Source organism: Eretmochelys imbricata, chromosome 1 (genome assembly GCF_965152235.1).
Source record: "Eretmochelys imbricata isolate rEreImb1 chromosome 1, rEreImb1.hap1, whole genome shotgun sequence".
Classification (NCBI taxonomy): domain Eukaryota; kingdom Metazoa; phylum Chordata; order Testudines; family Cheloniidae; genus Eretmochelys; species Eretmochelys imbricata.
The window spans coordinates 148,795,499-148,815,531 of record NC_135572.1 but is presented as its reverse complement, the minus strand read 5'-3'; the positions used below and the strand labels follow the sequence as shown (position 1 = coordinate 148,815,531).

Below are 20,033 nucleotides of genomic sequence, written 5' to 3'. Positions count from 1 at the left end.
AGTGACTCTGGCTTTGTTAAGTTTTCAAAGGACAACACCTCTAATTGGGCAAAATTTTGTATGAAAATACTTCCTGCCGTAAGACTTGAATCCACAGTCTTCTGGTCCAAAGCTGAGATGTATACTAAGGCTGACAGAAGCAGTGATATAAGATTTGGATTTTGTTGTGTCCTTGTAGTAGAGATTTCACTGACATGGAGTATCAAAAATAGGGGGGAGGGTTGGTAGCATTAATATTCTTTAGGTGGCATTGCTTTTTCAAGTCCAGTGAGGTAAGATGCCAGGTGTATTCTACACTAATAATAGAGGACTGTGCAATGGGACAAAGGCTCAAATAATTTTCAAAATGCTGATGCATCTCTGCTTGGGTTATTACAGATGGCAAAGCAGCTTTTGTGTCTTAATGGGGATTAGACAAATAAGAGAGAATCTCACTCATAGAGAACCTCCAGGTGTATTCTCCTTTTAGAAACTCTGCTTTTTAAGCACTTTATTGCTATTAAGCTTCAGATTAAAAACTAAGCAAAATTACCCTTTCCTGTACGATTGGGCAGATGGCATTTGGTTATTTGAAAACATAAAAATATCTGTAAAGATGAAGTCTTCTGAACTTCCCAGTAAACTTCTGCCTTATAATCAGATTATAGGAATCATTCAAAGGGACATATGGATTTTGCTTTGTTTGAACTGTTTTTAAAATCTTTCACAGTCCAGTTGAGTGTTCCTGGAGCACCAATCTGATGCAATTAAACTGTCAGAAATATTAATGTTGATGCAGATTTACTCTGCTAGGCAAAGCATTCCTAACATGAAGCCAACACCATCAGAGAGCTGCTCAAACAGCATTGCTCACAACAGCAAAAATTGGTACCAGTAATGGAATGAGGAAAACTGAAACAAGGACCGTAATTTATATGAACTCCCTCCTCTTAGCAGACATTTTCCCCAGTTTTCCCCAGATCAAGTAATCCTGGCATTTGTTTAATGAATTAAAGTTTAAGATGCAGATTTGCCTGATTTTACACAGCTTCATTAAAATGGAAAGCATATAACATTTGGTGACAAAATTAACCCTTAAAATTTAGACTGGATATTAGCCAGGAGGATTTATTTCAAGTGTACAGCCTCCATAAGGTACGTGAAAGAAAAGTACCACAATGATACGTTTACCAGATGGTTTTGCAGTGACATAAATGCCATGGTTTGGATTTGTTTTTAAGGCGAGGATGACCTGCTCAGCCCTCCCCAGGACACAAGCACAGGGTTGGAGGAGGTGATGGAACAGCTTAACAATTCCTTCCCAAGTACAAGAGGTAAGCTTCAGTAACCCAGAAGACTATATCAGCAGTTAAGAGGTGGTATACATTCCTTAAAGACCACACAATATAATATACAGTAGAACCTCAGAGTTATGAACGCCTCAGGAATGGAGGTTTTATGTAACTCCGAAATGTTCGTAACTCTGAACCAAACATTATGGTTGTTCTTTCAAAAGTTTACAACTGAACATTGACTTAATACAGCTTTGAAACCTTACTATGCAGAAGAAAAATGCTGCTTTCCCTTTATTTTTTAGTAGTTTACGTTTAACACAGTACTGTCCTGTATTTGCTTTCTCTTCTTCTCTGCTGCTGCCTGATTGCATACTTCTGATTACAAATGCGGTTTGTGGTTGACTGATCAGTTTGTAGCTCTGGTGTTCGTAACTCTGAAGTCCTGCTGTACAAGTACATGTGTATAAGTAGATGGTGTGTGTGTGTGAGAGAGAGAGAGAGAGAGAGAGAAACTACTTCTGTCTCTCTATTTTTTTGCTCAAGATTATTCAGTTGGTTTTCTTTTAAGACTAGCAAAAAAGAAGCTGTGTTGTATATAAAGGACATGACATAACCTCCACAAAATTCTAACCTAGCTTAGTGAGTGCCCTATTAACAATATACACTCTATATCTGTTTTTCTTAGAATTTCCTCTTTTTCCTTTCCCTTAGTTCCTTTTTTCACAGTCCCTCTGTGGTTTTCAATCTGTCTGTTCTCTGCTGTATTTTTTTGACCTATGTTTCATTGTATTTTATTCTCTCTTCTTCTTTCGAAGAAGATTGCGAATCCAATAACATTAGAGTTGGAGTCAAAACTTTCGAACTCACGCTGTTCGAGTTCAAAGTGAGACAAAATAAGCTGGCTGCTAGTTTGTACAGTGTGTGTGTGTGTGTGTGTTTGTGTAGAAACAGCACCTCTTTCAATTTTCTTGTTTTTATTAAAGTTTGCTCCCTTTGTTTGCTGAAGATAAGTACACACATTATTTGAATTATGGTTTTTAAAGCTTTTTATTTAAGAAAAGGTCTTTTCAGAGTGAGAATAAAACATTCTGCTGCCAAGAGAATTGCTTGTATTCAGGATAGGAGATGGAATGATTGTTGGACAGTGTACAGTGGTTGACATTCACCTGCTGTGGAGAAGCCCCATAAGTCTTATATGCCACCTGAAGTCCCACTTTTGCCTTATTTTGTGGATGTACATAGGCTTTGTGCACACCATTTGCACAGGGAGATGAATTTCACACCAAGTGCCTTCTCCAAAGGGTGATGTGCCTGCCTGTTCATCCCAAGCAATGACCTCTGCCATGCGAACCATAACCAATAACCCTCAACCAGGCCGCCACAAACAGTAGAAAGCGAAGGGAGGTTGGAGAATTAAATGGATAATGGAAATCATATAGAAAAATCATATAGAAAAAACGTTATCCAAGAAAATCTGCTGCAAAATACTTTCACCTGAGTTGATCTCCTTAACATGGTGAACAGATGTGTGCACTATATCCATCCCCAGATTGCACCTATGATGTACCCACCATAAAGACAGAGAGCCTGTTAAAGACACTAGCTTCTAAATCCACGTTTAGGCACCTAAAAAGAGTGTCCGTATTTTCAAAGATGCTGGGGATCTGTAGCTCCGATTGATTTCCTTGGCATTTGTGAGTACTCAGCACTCCAAAAATATCTGTGTGTCCTTCCTATTAATTTATGAGCCGGACCCAAGTTTTACTACTGCAGCCCTTGTTCATTGTAGCAAACTTCCTGATCAGAGTTGATGGCAATTGAAGAATAAAGTTCATTTTGAAAATACAGGCATGTTTGGAATACAGTGGTCACAATTCAAAAGTCAACAATTAATGTGTTTAAGCTGCAGCAGTTATTTTCCTGTACTTAAAAAAGGAAATTACCACACTATTTCAGATTCCACTCTGTGCTGATGGAGAGTAAAAAGGGTTTTTAATTTTATTTTTTTTCCTATAAAATGTATACAAAACTTAATAAAACTGACAGTCTATAAATGTTGTACAGAACCTATTGCAAGCAGCGATGTGCTGAAAATTGTAGTATATTAATTAGTGTTTTAGTAAACAAAACATTTTCCTGTATGACACAACCTGCAGACATAGCTCCCCTGCTACAATGACTAACGCTCCCCACAGCTCACCTTTCAAAAATCCATGGATCATAGAATCATAGAATATCAGGGTTGAAAGGGACCTCAGGAGGTCATCTAGTCCAACCCCCTGCTCAAAGCAGGACCAATCCCCAATATTTGCCCCAGATCCCTAAATGGCCCCCTCAAGGACTGAACTCACAATCCTGGCTTTATCAGGCCAATGCTCAAACCACTGAGCTATCCCTCCCCCACATGCCTATCACAACATGTGGTACACGGGCCCACGAATTCTGTCTTTTTGTCTTATCATTGCAGAGGTGTTAACAGTCCACTCTACCTTGAATGGTCCTTTACAATATGTTCCAACTATTTATGCTAAACAATCCCTTCCACCTTGCATTTTGCTGTAACCCAAGGGTGTACCTTTCTCACACCTGAGGAAGAGCGCTGTGTGACTCAAAAGCTTGTGTGTCCCTGTCAGCAACAGAAGTTGGTCCAATAAACGATATTACCTCATCCACCTTGTCAGTCTAGGAATACATTAATTTTCTTAACACAAAGGAGGGGGCAAATTTATGTAGTGGGTTGCATTGAGGTATCAGTTAAAATCATGGGTGAAGTTTAAAAATGGAAAATTTAGTCTAAATATCAGGAAAAGTGTCCTAAGAATGAGCTCCTATGAGGCTCTGAAATAACTTCCTAACAGAAAGATTGTATTTGTGACTTCAAAAACAGAAATTTAAATGATAAAATGTATAACAGGGACAAATCCCCTGGCAGGGAGTTGGACTGGTGATTTAATATGACTTTTCCATCTCTAACTTCTATGATTGTGAGCAGGTGTATTAAAAAGAGCATCAGAACTTGGTAGCATTTATTTTGAATAAATTTTAGCACCTTTGTTGTAAAGGAAGTCTTGCAACATGTAGAAAACTAAGCATACAATCATAGAAATGGAGAACTGGAAGGGTGCCATGGTTGGAAGGGACCCTGAGAAGTCATCAAATCCAGCCCCCTGTGCTGTGGTGGCACCAAGTAAACCTCGACCATCCCTGACAGATATTTGTCCAACTTGTTTTTAAAAACCTTCAATGATGGCGATTCTGCAACCTTCCTTGGAAGCCTGTTCCAGAGCTTAACTACCCTTATAGTTAGAGAGTTTTTCTTAATATCTAATCTGAATCTCCCTTGCCGCAGATTAAGCCCATTACTTCTTATCCTTCCTTCAGTGGACATGGAGAAGAGTTGATTACCATCCACTTTATAAAAGCCCATAACATATTTCTAGACTGTTATCAGGTTCCCCCCTTAGTCGTCTTTTCTCAAGATTAATGTATGTCCCGTTTTTGTTTTAAATCTTGCCTTACTTACAGGTCAGGTTTTCTAAACCTTTCATTATTTTTTTTGCTCTGCTCTGGACTCTCTCCAGTTCGTCCACATCTTTCTTAAAGTGTGGCACCCAAAATTGGACAGACCACTCCAGCTGAGGCCTCACCAGTGCCAAGTAGAATGGGACAATGACATGTCTGTTAATTCACCCCAAAATATTAGCCTTGTTTGCAGCTGTATCACATTGTTGACTCGTATTCAGTTTGTGATCCACTATAACCCCCAAATCCTTTTCACCAGAATTATCACCTAGCCAATCATTTCCCATTTTGTAGTTGTGCACTTGATTTTTCCTTCCTAAGTGAAGCACTTTGCAGTTGTCTTTACTGAATTTCATCTTGTTGAATTCAGATCAATTGTCAAATTTTTCACGGTCATTTTGAATTCTAATCATGTTGTCCCAAGCGCTTGTAACCCCTCCCGGCTTGGTGTCATCTGCAGATTTTATAAGCATATCTCCATTCCATTATCCAAGTTATTAATGAAAATATTGAATAGTGATGGACACAGGACTGACCTTTGCAGAAGGAATGATATGCCTTCTCAGTCGGTGAACCATTGTTAACTATTCTTTCAGTACAGTCTTTCAACCAATTGTACACCCACATTATAATGTTTTCATCTAGACCACATTTCCCTAGTGTGTTCATGAGAGTGTCATGTGGGACTTGGTCAAAAGCCTTACTAAAACCAAGATATTTCACATCTGCTGTTTCCCCTGTATCCACTGAGCCAGTAACCTTGTCCAAGAAGGATATTAGGTTGGTTTGGCGTGATTTGTTCTTGACAAATCCATGCTGACAGTTCCTTATAACCTTATTATTCTCAGGTGCTTACAAATGGATTGTTTAATAATTTGTTCCACCTTCAGATTCGTTACCAATTCTTCCCTGTTGGTCATAATGAAGTCTAAAATAACTGTCCCTCTGGTTACTTCCTCCGCTTTCTGAAACAAAAAATTGTCCCCAGTACACTGAGAATTTATTGGAAATTTTGTGTTTTGCTACATTACATTTCTAACAGATGCCTGGGTAGTTAAAGTCTCCCATTATTATCAGGACTTGTGTTTTGGATATTTCTGTCTCATAGCTCAGGTCTCAATAAGTAGATCTTGGGAAAAATAGGTGATGTCCCTGTATAGCTTTTTATAACTTTTTCTTTCTTAATTTAACCTTTCAGCAGCTTTTAAACAGTACAGAAAGAACTCTGTGCTCCTTGAAGAGCCAAAGGTTGGTGCTAAAAACAGTTTAATATCTGCAGGGGGAATTTCTGCTGAGTACCTGATGATTGCTGTCCTTAAGGAATTTTCCTTTCCTTTTAATCTGAGGTTTCCCAACCATGTTCCCATTGCTGTGCTGCTCACAGCAAATTCACAGCTGCTGCAGCTGCCTCAGACAGCTGCTATGCTAACTCAAAACAGATGTCAAAGCCAGAGGTCTGACATTTAGAGGAAATGTACTATTAAATACCACCTCAGTGGTTTATTTAGCTGTGCTAGATAATGGGCCACAGAGGAAAATGTTTTTCACACTATACTTGTGCACAAATTACAGTCTTCAAGGAGTTTATTTACACTAGATAGAGATCTTGGCTTTACAAAGAAGCAGCAGCAATATGCAGTTTTAAAAAATAAGGGCCAAGTTCAGTCCTCTGTTTAGCAGATGAAACTCCACTGAAGTCAGTAGAACTGCATCTACTTAAAACAAAATCTCATTGTGAGCCACAATGTATTTTTTGTAGCTAAGGTTTGCAAATACTGCTTATGAATGAACCATAGAAGAACATTCTCCTGAGCTCACTGAACTCAGTGGCAGAGTTTCTGTGGACTTCAATGGTGCACAGTCAGGGGCTTAGATGTTAAGGTGAAAAGAGTCATATAAGTACTTAGAAGAACATAAACCCAGTTGTAAATTACAATGATTTTTTGGGGGTCAAAATTCAGCATTATTAATTTGTCAAGATACCATTTAATAAAAAAGCCTAGAATGGCTTACTTAGAAGAATTATGGTGAGCTCAGGGCAATAAATCAAAAATGGATTTATCATTTGCAAGTCTGCTTTTATTTTTTTATCCCACTTTTATGCACACACACACACACACACACACACACACTTTCAGCAGAGCATTAGCTGTGCTTGAATACTGATAAGTTGTGCAGCTAAATCCCTACTTCCAGCACTGAAAATGTATCCTATAATTGTTTGTATTTGGTCCGCAAAGCACTTGCATCATTGTTCAAACTCTCCTTTCCACGTTTTACAGAATCAGTGGAAGAACTCTCTCAGCCACCATAAACAATGAATCTCACAGCTAACTCAGATCAGGAAAGGGGTGCTTCTGCCCACTCCAGCCAGCATCCAGAAAGATGTCAGGTGCTGAACCTTCCCCATGACACCTGTGGTTCAGTTAGCCCCAGGGAGGGAGATTCCTGAGGTCTTTCCAATACTCGAGTCCCTGATGGTGGCACAGTGCAGTACTGGCCGAGCCTCTCCCACTGTTTCTTCCGTGGGACCTGAGGTTGCTTTCCACCTTTTGTATACATAATCAGGCCATGATGAAATTGCTTGAGAATATATTAATGAATTTCACATGAAGTGCAAACAGGTGTTCTCTGGATATTAATACTGTTTGAAAACATTTTTCAAGGCAAGAATTTTACTTTATTTTATTTTGGAGGTGGGATGGGGAAAATGTCTTAAACTATGGTAAGCCAATAACTTGCCTTGTTGCACATAAAAATGTAAATCTGCACTATAAGACTATTAGTTACAAACTCAGCTTAACATAATTCTTAACAAAATTCTTTCTCCCTTTATTTTTGAAAACAAAGTGTGTACCCATTAGTTCGTAGAATGACTGCTGAGAAGACAGACTAGAATTTGGCATGCTATTTGGGAGTGATCTGAGTTTTACTGTTTCTCAGAAAATGTCCAGAAGAATCCAAGCTTATGTCATTAAGGGTGCTGTTGTTTTATTTTACTTTTTGACTTTTTCCCTTTTATTCTTTAGGTGACACAATTAATATTTTAGGCTTCAGTCCTGCAAAGACCCCATTTATGTGCTTAATTTTACACCCTCGAGTAGTCCTATTGACTTCAGTGGGACTAAACACAGTCCATAAAGTTAAACATATACATTAGGCCTGGTCTACACTGGGGGGGAATCGATCTAGGTTACGCAACTTCAGCTACGTGAATAACGTAGCTGAAATTGACGTACTTAGATCTACTCACCGTGGTGTCTTCACTACGGTGAGTCGACTGCTGATGCTCCCCCGTCGACTCCACCTGCACCTCTCGCCCTGGTGGAGTACCAGAGTCGACTGGAGAGAGCTCGGGGGTCGATTTATCACGTCTAGGACACGATAAATCGACCCCTGCTGGATCGATCGCTGCCCGCTGATCTGGCGGGTAGTATAGACATACCTTAAGTCTTTGCAAGTTTTAGATTGTAAGTGGTTTGGGGGCCCATACCTTCATGTATGATTTTACATGGCACGACTTGGGCCCTGGTTGTGACTGATGCCTCTGGAATTTACTACAACAACAACAACATAGCAGTGATAATGTAAAGAGTTGAATAGTTCTTCATGTACATATTTTATTGACAGAAGTTGTGTGGTTGAGAAGGACAGGGTGCCACATATTAATGGAGAGCTTGAGTATCACTTAAGGGAAGTTTGTCCCTGCAAAAATATGTACCAAGGGCTGTGAACAAGATCTTTGATCTCCTGAGTAAAGGGCAGTCATGCAAGTTAAAGTCACACCTAATTTCTCTGATATTTCATTACATTCTAAAGTCTATAAGAAACCTGCTTGATTCTTGATCAGTTCTTAAACTCTTTTTCCTTCATCTCCATTTGAAAAAATTCACATTTCCTTTCCTTTCTTGCCACCCAGCCTCTTTATAAGCTTCCCAAAATGCACACCAATGTCTTGATGTTACACAAAATATTCATCCTTTAACTTGTGTACAAGAATGCATTAGAGTGGCAATCGGATAGCTTTATACTTTAGGTGCAAAAGTAGGATATTCAGAGCAGAATAAACTCCATAATGTCTGAGTGCATTAATTATGAAGTCAGAGAGAGAAGATTTTAGCATGAATGTTGGCTAGTAGAAATACTTGAAATCAATATAATCATACTGCTCACTTAAAAAATGGATTTAGAACATCACTGCCTTCCTCTCCTCAGTGAAAGGTTTTATTTGGTTGATTTCAGTAGACTTCATAACTACTTCTATACTTGGCTATGTTAAAAGCAATAAGGAAGGATTTTTATATTTACTCTTGATTTGATCAACACTCAACTGCCAGTGGTGTTAAAAGCACTATAGTCCTTCACTTTATTTAAAAAAATTAGATTTATTATTATATTATGCCTGTATTAAATTCCCAAGTGGAGGCTGAAGAGTCTTTGTCAGTATAAACTACTATTGATTTATTTGTGGTTTTGTTTTTCTTTCCTTTCTGCTACCTTTGTCTGTTACTAAAGGAAGAAATGCCCCCGGAAAGCCAGTAAGAGAGGTTAGTGAGATTCAGGCACACTGTGACAAACAGAAGCCATGGCATCTTGCTCTCTGTGTCCGGCATTTGTGTGGCAGCTGTTTAGCTTATTTGGTTTTATTTTGTTTTGTTTTGTTTTCCTGAGTGCATGCCAGAAGCCTGCTCTAATATACAATGCCTCTCAACTTTCAATGGGGAAAATGTTAGAACAGGAGTGTGCCTCAATTCCACACCCCACAAAGGTGGAAACTCAGGGGATTACAGAAGATGAGACTATATTAAAATAAAGTCGTTATGTGACACACGTGGTCAGAAGTCATAATCTGTCATTGGCCTGTTCCTGTACATAACAAGAATTGTTTTCTAGATATTTCTAGAATCAAGGTAAATAGGTTTTTCTTTTCGAATACTGAAGGTTGAGAGGTATGAAAAACGCACACTTTTTTTTTTTTTAATTTGCAAATTCAGTTTTGCACAATAAGGAATGCTGCTAACATCCACCAACTTCACAGTGCTGCATTCAATTATATAAAGGTATTTGCTGTGTGCTTTAGAAATGATCGGTTTGATGAAAAAATGGCTTTCTGACTTTAAGAATTCGTATTTCTCTGCCTCTTACTTGAGTGAAAAAGTTTTGTGCTGTGTTGTCATATTACCTTTTTCAGTATTTCTAGGGAACTTTTTTTATTGTTAAACTATTCCTTCAAACATTATACCCGTAGGAGTGCAAAGTTGAAATGCCCAATGAAATGGTTATGAAAGAGCTTCTGAATATTTTATATCTTAGTGGAATCACAGATAGCTGTGAAATGAACTTGCAGAAATTATGCCCAGAAAGTGCTTAGAATGAATGAATCAGGAATTAGAAAGGTGGCCAAACTCTGGGATGTTCTCTACCTGCAATGGGGAGAGCCTGACAGAGCCATACTCAGACTGTCTGCACTGGGGCTGGCGTGGGGGAGGGAGGTTAGCCACCAGTGTAGCTACACGACTGTGGCTGACCGTGCTACACTGGCACAAATGGTGACTTGCACTCGCACAGTCTTCCCTGGGGTGAGCTGCATGTGTACAGCCATTTGCACTGGACAGCTATATTGGTGACTAAACACTTCACTGTAGATCGGCCTTTCCTCAAGGGAGATATCTGGTGCTTGCTTAGTAACTTGTTCATCATTGGAGTATCTGACACTTCATCAAGCAGATTGCACCTGTTTAAAAATTCTATGGAAATGATTTGGTATTCAATTCTGCTAATTAATGGCCCTTAAGAACTGATGATTAGGCTCCATGTGAGCAGAACAGGCCCTTGATGCTGATTTTCGTTGTCTTTGTTTATATTTCCATACATCATTAAAAAAGACAAAATGCAGCGCGTGTGTGTGTGTGTGAGAAATAGCCTTTAAAAAAAACTGCCACTGCCCTGGCTTTAGAGAGTGTGCGATTCCTAAATACTGAAAATCCACTGGCCTAATCCGACAAAGTACTGAGCACCTCCAAGGAAATGTTCAGCACCCTCAACTCTTGTTTCAACTCAGCGGGAGTTAAGGGTGCTCAGCCATTTGCAGGATTGAGAGCTAGCTTCTCTTACTCAGACCACATATACATGAAGTCTGTATACTAAAAAATATTTCTCTGTCTAGTTATAGTGTAGCTTAAGGTTTACATGTCAGTCAGTTTCTGTGAAGCCAGATTGCAATTAAAACACAAGTAGATTGTGTTCCTCTTACTCACGTTAAGTAGTGCCTTATTCTGTGAGTAGTCCCGTTGATTTAAAAAAGCTACTCAATCTGACTAAGGCTGTCAGAATCTGACCCACCAACAGGGAGGATTGTTCATGGGTTGTGGCATGGGGGGCAGGGCAGGGGGTGTTAGACATTTGCACTGCCGAAATACAGACACTATTGTGTTGGGTTTTTTTAATTTACTTTCTGGCCTGTCTTTAGAGTGTGAACACTGCACTTTTATTTCTGTAACAAGCTGCAGTGCAAGATTGATATTCAATTACTTTGTCCTCCCCTGGGGCCTTAATTCCAATACAGCCTCTAAAGCAGATACGGTACATATCATGCTGTATGTGACTAGAAATGATGCAGTTAGTGTCTACAGAAATATACTGTTGTCCTGCTTTCAAGGCAAATACACATGTATTATTGTTCACTCCATTTGTACAAGACTAGGTTAAATTAACACTTTCCATGTCTCTTTTTCCTCTGTAACATTTTGAAGCTCTTTGTGATGTTTTTAAACAATGTTGTTTCATCCTTGCAGAGCCACTAGCACTGAGAAACGTTTTTGTCTTTAATGTGATGTTACAAAAAAAAAAAAGAAAGTGGAATTAATGACGTCTTTGACAGCTCAGTTATATTAAAAATAATAATAATCCTGTGTGAGACCCTGGTTTAGACTGTTCTGTTTTCATTTATTAAATGGTTTTTGGGCCAGCATTTTTTCCCCCTTTTTTCCTGTATCTTAATAAGGAGTATAGAAATGTTGTTTTCAGGTGCTTCCAGGAAACAAGAACACAACAGAAGTGTAACAACAACAGTCCTCCTGGTATAAGCATTATAGAAGATGACATACACACACACGTAGTTCACATGTGGCCAGGAAAGCCATGCTTGTATTGTTCTCAAATCCCTATGGTCTTGAGAGAATAAACACCCCGCACACACACTTTGCCTTTCTCACCTGCATGGTTGAGGAAGGGCTACTTGGTTTGGAACTGGGCCTGCAGCCGACAAGTACAGCAAGGGCTACTCCCACCCTTCCCTCACGAACAAGGGGACACTGAGAGTGAGAGGATCTGGAAGAATGAGCTGTAGTGATGCAGAAAAAATATGCAGTAACTTACTCTCCCATCCCGAACAAGTGAGGGCAGGGGACAGTCTCTGCTTGCTGGGCAGTGACAGGCCCTCCTTTGCTCAGGGCAGATTGTACATTGCGGGCTACTCCTCTGTAAAGTGACTTTTTATTGTTCTTGTAGATGTTGCTAATCTCCACCCACAGAAATTACATCACTAATTCTAATGTACTTTCAAGGCTAATATACCATATGAGCAAGTGCGGGGTGGGGACCACAGGGATATCAAACACTGAAACTTAGCGTAATGGGGTGGCCTCAACAAAAAATGTCATATCTACCATACTGGAGAAAGTTTTTGTTGTTGCCATTTATATGGGATGACCTACATAACTTGCTCTTGGCTCCAAACACATGGGAGTAGTTGTGATAATCCCAAAAGTACAGCAGCAGCAATTTAAAGGCAGAATTATTGCACTATTGTTATACTATTTGGATATAATAATAGAATACAAGGTGGCGTCTGGATGCAAAAAGGTTTTATTGGTCCTCATTTTGGATGCTTGCATAACTCATTCATTATGCTAAGTTTTATGTTTGCTTATGTCACAGTTTAGAAAATATTTTCTTATTAATGTTATTGTTACTCATCCTCTGCCTGTAAAATCAGTTACCAGTGGCGTTAGTTACCAGAGTTCTGAATGACAGAAAAAATAGCATGAACACATATTAAACATTTCTAAAAAGGATCTAAAATAGCTTTCCATAAATCCAGGGAATAGGGATTTTAAGGTCGGATATCTTGGTCTCCCAAGGCTAGAAATGAATGATGTTCTGTCACTTGAAAATCTGGAATCCCAGAATTGTTTCTAGCAGTAGCAGATCACAAGATAGCTGAGTGTGACTCTGGGATCACGGACAGTTTTAATATTGCCACTCATTGATGTTTGGCCATTATAATTTTCAGCCCCTGCTTTTTTCCTGAGTCCATGGTTTGGGAGCAATAGATGTGGGTGAAGAAATAATTTTGTGGTAGGTGTTTTAAAGACTAAAGTAGAGGCTGTTCGAAAGTAGCTTGCAGGACTGAAGTGTTCAGTGGACTGTTTCAGATTATGCAGGTCAATCCAAATGTATGCCAATAAAACCTTTCTACCATGCCATACATACGCGTATAAATGTGTCAAAAGGCGGAGCACATAGTGACAGCTACCGTTCTTTTTATGTAAGCACCTTCATTTCAAAAGGTGTGTTTTACTCATTTTTTACTTACTCAGACTTTCACTTCTTAGGCTGAGTTTCTGCTGAAAGCTGCCTCTTAATACCAATTATCAATTATGTGAGCCAGCTAATCCCACTTTTTGTTGGCTCTAAAGTTTGTATTTTGCCATCCGCAGCATAGAGCAGCATCCTTTGGTCTTTTTCACGAGAGAGAGAGAGACTGAACACGGAAAGGAGGGTGAATTGTTCATTTTATCCTGACTCTTTACATCTTGCGGGATTGCTCACTACTTAATTCTCTCTCATGCTTTATCTAATTTCAGTTAAAATCACCAATGAGAATACATTTAACATTCTCTTCCTAACTGCCATTGTGAACATCCCAAAGCCGCAGCATTGGTAGAATCTGCTCAGGAGTCCCAGGATGGCAATGTAGCTGAGGTATCGTAGGTTAGGATAGAGGCGCATTGCTGGAATTGTGTGGGGAAGTTTACATAAATACTTGGCTGTGTTATGATTTGTTCAAGCAAGTGATATTAGCCCCTCACTTCTATGAGCATGGAACTCATTCCTTTACACAATAAATTAATTTAAAATTTAGATGATTGACTTTAAAGTTTCTGTCCCACAAGTTTTAATTAATTCAGCTCTATCATCTTGGTACCACAGAAATGTCAACCGTGCATGATTATTTATATACTGTAATATTTAGGCACAACAGTTTACGGAAAGAGTCTGATCTTAACTCCTAGTATCCTTGTCTTTGTGAGTTTGATTTATTCCACTTGTGTGGGGAAGTGCAAAATGTATCCCCTGTGTCAGGAGAGGCAGCTGCATCAGTGGGGAAATTCACCCACGAGGGTAGGAAGCTTTGTTGATGGGACCAGGATGATGTGAGGTATTGAGTGTCCTGGTCCTATCCTATCCTCGACTGACTCCTCGCACTTTGTGGACTGTGCCGAGCAACACTGGGTGCTCCTGTATTCCACATGCTGTTGTAACTCTCTTCTCTGAACAGACGTTCTGCCACCAAAGTTCTCGGTGACTCAGACTCTTCATGCTATTTCAGCATGTCTTTGTATGATTTTAATATAGAGTAGTAATTAGTTATTGGTTAATAAAAAGTTAAAATGCCATGGAAGTAGCTCTAGTAATGACATAAACCATCTGAGATGTATAACCAAAAGTGATAATATTTCAGGATCTCACATTGATACCAGTGACTAGAGCTGAGCAAATAAACCACAGTAAATAATTTATCTGATAAATGTAGCCTCTTTTAGTGGCGTATACTAGATGGCAGTTTCCTTGAATACATTTATTCAAAAGGATTCAGGGAATGTAGTTGTGAATTGTTCTTAATTCTTTAGTTGGATCAAAAACAGTTTTAGACTAGGGCCCGATTCACATTGCTTTGAAAGGTATGTCTACACTGCAATTAAACACCCATGGCTGGCCCATGCCAGCTGGCTCGGGCTAAGGGGCTGTTTCATTGCAATGTAGACTTCTGGGCTCAAGCTAGAGCCTCAGTTCTAGGATCCTGAAAGGTGGGAGGGTCCCAGAGCTCAGGCTGCAGCCCAAGCCGAGTCAGCTGGCACAGGCCAGCCACGTGGTTTTATTAGCAGACATACCCTAACTGATTTTGGATTATTCTCTAGTCAAGCTGTGTAAGTTATGATTGGTTCGGTTGTTTTTTATTCACTGATCGGATGAGTGATCAAGCACTTCTAGCACTCATTTAACACGTGCAAATCTAAAATGCGGTTTATGTGGATACTTATGCATGTGACTTTGAAATGTGCTTTCCGTGAATATTCATGCCAATGCAACTCGAGCACTTGTACGTGTTTGGAAAGCGAGCACATGGAGCATTGCCAAAGCGCATTACAGTATAAATTCAAACCAGTATTGGTTGTGACGTTTTCTGCAAGATTCACCGAGCTCTTCTAACAATGAATGTCACGCTATCACAAATGGCTTTTTATGTGTGTTGTAGCATGGGGATTTTTAGGTACAATATTCCATGTTGTACTCCACATGGAATTGTGCAGAGATATACATGGAGAGTGATGTGTGTCTACTTCACTTATACATAATGTTCATAACAATTCGCTGTTCTGTCCCTGTTATTAATGTCCTTTTCTTTGCCTTTTGTTTTTCAGGCCACAATGTAGGGAGCCTTTTCCACATGGCAGATGACTTGGGCAGAGCAATGGAAACCTTAGTTACAGTGATGACTGATGACAAGGCATTAGAGTAGCAAGATGTGTTTTACAACTTCAGGCGTCCCGCATGGTTTTTATAAAATTCATACAACAAAGAGGATTAGACTGTAAGAGTTTACAAGAAAACAAATCTATATTTTTGTGAAGAGTAGTGGTACTATACTGTAGATTTCAGTAGTTTCCTAAGTCTGTTATTGTTTTGTTAACAATGGCAGGTTTTACACGTCTATGCAATTGTACAAAAATTATAAGAAAACTACATGTAAAATCTTGATAGTTAAATAACTTGCCATTTCTTTATATGGAACGCATTTCGGGTTGTTTAGAAACATTTATAACAGTTATAAAGAAAGATTGTAAACTAAAGTGTGCTTTATAAAAAAATAATTGTTTATAGAAACCCCCTTTAAAAAAAAAAAACAAAAACAAAAAAATGGAGGCAGTGCATTTATTTAGTATCATTTCAGCTCTGTGACCATACCAGAGATGTATTCATGTTCTGTGTTCTTTTCCCTGCTTATCAAAGCAAGTATTTTCTGCAACAACACCAAAACAACTGACTTACCTTTCATGTTGTTTTTTGTCTGACGAAGGTTGGCTTAAAAAAAATCTTCTTAACTTCCAGCTGAGGTAGTTTTTCCACCTCTTTCCAGATAAAATTAAGGATTATATGAATCATCCAGCTAGTCTGCAATAATGAAATGAAAGAGCACATTACATGACAATGCTCTCTTCAGAGCTTGCAAAAATAAATTGTAAATCTTATACTCCGGCCGTTTCTTCTGCCGACTAAAATCCTGAATGTTTTTAGTAAAGAAACATAGGAATTGCCTTACCGGATTAAACCTTTGGACCTTATTGTCCGGTATCCTGCCTCTAGCAGCGGCCAGCACATGATGCTTCAGCAGAAGTTTGATATGCTTCTTCCCCTCCCCATAATGCCACCTTTCTGAGATGCTGAAGGTGGGGTGTGGAGGGAAGGAGATTCCTTACTGACCCCTGTTGCTGATCCCCTTCTGCCTAAAAGCACGAAGTGATTGTTCATATATCATCATAGATTGCATAGCTACCAATGTTATTAATTATCATAAAGTTACCCAATCCTTTGGGGAGGGGGGGAACACATCCACAATATCTGTCTCAACCCCTTGTGGCAGCACGTTCCAAGGAGTTACCGTGTTGAAAGCTTTGGGGGGCAGTGTAAAAGAATTACAACTGTTCCTGTATGATAAGCGGTTGAAGGTGCCACATTATTCCATGAAGTGTTCATCAGCAAAACAAGGTTCTCCTCTCCCCTCCCTTCCCCGCCCCCCCCCCCAGTATTTAGTTCCTCCCCATTTTTTTCTGCAAGTAATACCGCACAATTCACAATGACTTGGGAGAGAGAGAACAGAGAATAGATTAAACGGTTCAACAGCAACTCCATAGGGTAGGTTGGGGTGTGAGGGGCTGTTAACAAAAGCTTTACCATTTCATTTTCTTTTATCAGCTTTTAATTTCCTTTTAAAACACCTAGAAATACACCATCTGACTTACTCACATTACTTTGCAAGGGTTAAAATCTGTTACCTCTTCTTGTATGAAGTGTAATTAAAAGTTGGGAGAGATTTTATTTTATTTTGAATGCTAGTTAACATTGAACATGGCTAGTCATGCTATTTCTACCTCACTTTGGTTTTGTGGTGTTCCTGACAATTACGTACAGATGTTACATTGTCACCACTTGTCCATTGTGTGAACCGGTCTCATCATTTAATACTAATACATTAAAAAAAAAAAAAGAAAAAGAAACCCAGATCACTTTCATGATAAAGAGCTCTTTAAATGCTTTATTTACAGTGGGTACCCTGTTTACTTCTGATTGCATTTCTTCAGGAAAGTTCAGATCAAGATATAAGGGAATGGATTTGTTTTTCTTTCTTTCTTTTGTGCTTGTAAGTTAAACCTCTTTAAAAAATCAGAGGCAAATGGCTTGCACAATTGTTTTCATCAGGGTTTTATTTTGGTTGGTTTTTACTTTCTAGACATTAGTTTTGGAGTGAGTCTGTTAAAAATATTTAAAAAGTTGAGAGCTTTATTGCTGCTTTTTAAGCATAATTTGGAAATTCTTTCATGTTCCTTATAACCACAAAGTATTAAACTGTAAAACATAACCATTGTAACTGACTACATAAATATCATATGGCATGTTATTTCATTGTTACTCAGTACTGGTTTACTACTTGGGTATCATAAAATATTGTGTTTTAACACCAACACTCTAACATTTACTAATTTTTTTTATAAACTTCAGTTTTACTGCATTTTTCACAACATATCAAATTTCACCAAATATATGCCTTACTATTGTATTATATACTGCTTTACTGTGTATCTCAATAAAGCACGCAATTATGTTATTAATCCTAATGGAAGTCCAGCATTTATTTAGTGACTTTCTTTTCCAGTAATCTGCTCTTTATGGATCTCGACTGAGTGGCATGCCATCTAGTCTGTTCCTTAATAGTCCATATGCCCCTCAACAAAGTACTCATGGGGCTGGATGCCATGGGCAGCACCCCTAGAAATCCCACATGATTTGGGAGAAGGGGCTGGGAACCTCAGCTGTCTAACAGAGGGGTTGTTTCGTAATATGTGGGGCTAAGCTAAGGCATAAAGTGCATACCAGCACTACCCATTCAGAATAGGCCACTATACCTTGAATGGAAACAAAATTCAATTAAATCCATGAATACTTTTGTTGTGTGAAGCAGCTTTAAAATCCACATTGCTGGAATTATTTCTAATCCTTCCTCCCCCCCACACACACACACTCGTCTCTTTGGCTTTGTACTTTCCCACTCCAAGTCTCTACCTACTTTCTTCAGCGTTTGTCTACAGGCATTGCCACATTCTGACACAGTGGGTTAGAAATATCTATTGACACTCCAGGGAGACATTGGGCTGGTATTGTTTTTCCCTTATTATTGCTTGCTCTTGTTAGTATGTTTCACCCACGCACAGCCCTCCAGGGGCTGCCAATGCCTTGCTTCAGCCTGAAGAGTGAGACCACATCTAAAAATCAAATTCTAGGCATTTATGTCGCAATTCAAAGGTCGTCTACCACATTGTGAAGCTCTATGAATCGTATATAATTATAGTGATTACGTAAGAATTCCCAGTTATCACTGAGGTTTGACAGGTTCTCGTCTCAAGATCAGACCCAGTATTATTAAAATTACTGTTTAGTTGGGAACCCTGACGTGCACATTTGCAACACTCACACTTTAGGAACACGTCTGTATTTGTAACAGTTTATTAATACATTTAGCTAAATTACAAACACACTAATGGCACAAGATACCTAGAGATACTACAGAATGTAGAGCTGAATATCGTTCTACTCACACCAGCCCTTGCAGAACAATCTGAAATGTTAGCCAGTTTCTTCCTCCTTATCACCAGTGGCCATCACCCTGGCACCTCCCAAGGGCTACATTTCTCTCTCCTCCAGCCCACAGGCTGGGATACCACTTTTATAATGCCTTACAATGTCTAATGCATATTCAGTTGGGGTTTTGCCATTTGTATTTCCTCACCCTACTAACATTGGAAGGCCTGTCTCCCACAGATTAGTATATTAATGATGTCAATTTATTGCCATGGCACTTTTGTGGGTGGCCAGACATCTGCAGATGTTTCTGAAATATCCAAAAGCTGGTGGTAACTCATGTTCCGGAGGTGCTCTGGCCAAATGTGCCCTCTTAAACACTATTCCCAGGTCGGGACCTTGTATTACTGCTAAATAAAATAAACACTAATGCCAGCTCTATGGGCTACTGTTGCTGCCACATTTGTTGCAAACGGACCACCAAATCATGCATGTGGTTGATAAAAATGTGGTTCAGGGACCAGTATGAAAATGCTTGCTCTGTAAGATATGGTCTGAGCATTTGGTAAGATGTTTAAAGAACAACTCCAGCTAAGCTGGCATTTTTAAACAAAAAAGATCCTCAACACTCCTGGCCCTTTAAAAATGTTTCCTTCCATGGCTGTCAGACAGCTATACTTAACAATAGGTGCTTTTCAAGCTGTATTTATGAGCAAATATATTGTAAACTTTCTTCTTTATAATCTGCTGCCTCTTGCCCCACTCCTGGGTGCTCAGCTATGGTGAATTGCAAAGAAAAGACCATGACATTGCTGAATGGTGGAGGCTGATTATATCACCATCAGGTGGTTGGCCCCTTTCCCTGAAGTAGGCCCTGTGCCTTTGTGCCAATACAGTTGGTCCCAGCTTGACCAATTAAGAGGGTGGGGCAGCACCTGGGGCTATAAAGGATGAGAGAGAGTCAGGGAAGTGGGTGGTTCTTGGGGAAGGCAGGAGAATGGGGGTGTGTACTGGATGAGCAGCAGTGAGAACCCCAGCCAAGGGGCCGCGAGAGAGCTAAAGGCAGGGGGTCTGCAGAGGGGTTTAATCTCTCCAACC

The 20,033-nt window shown here is 39.4% G+C and overlaps 1 protein-coding gene across 5 annotated transcripts in view; it reads left to right on the top strand.

Moving 5' to 3' along the window:
• The window catches only part of DMD (dystrophin), a 1,498,644-nt gene extending 1,483,044 nt beyond the window's left edge, over nucleotides 1-15,600 (top strand). For all 5 annotated transcript variants that reach the window (XM_077807212.1, XM_077807209.1, XM_077807208.1 and 2 more), the window contains 2 exons: nucleotides 1,221-1,313; nucleotides 15,503-15,600. In XM_077807212.1, coding sequence (XP_077663338.1) covers nucleotides 1,221-1,313; nucleotides 15,503-15,600 — 191 coding nt within the window. The remainder of the gene's footprint in view (nucleotides 1-1,220; nucleotides 1,314-15,502) is intronic.
• The last annotated feature ends 4,433 nt before the right edge of the window (nucleotides 15,601-20,033 follow it).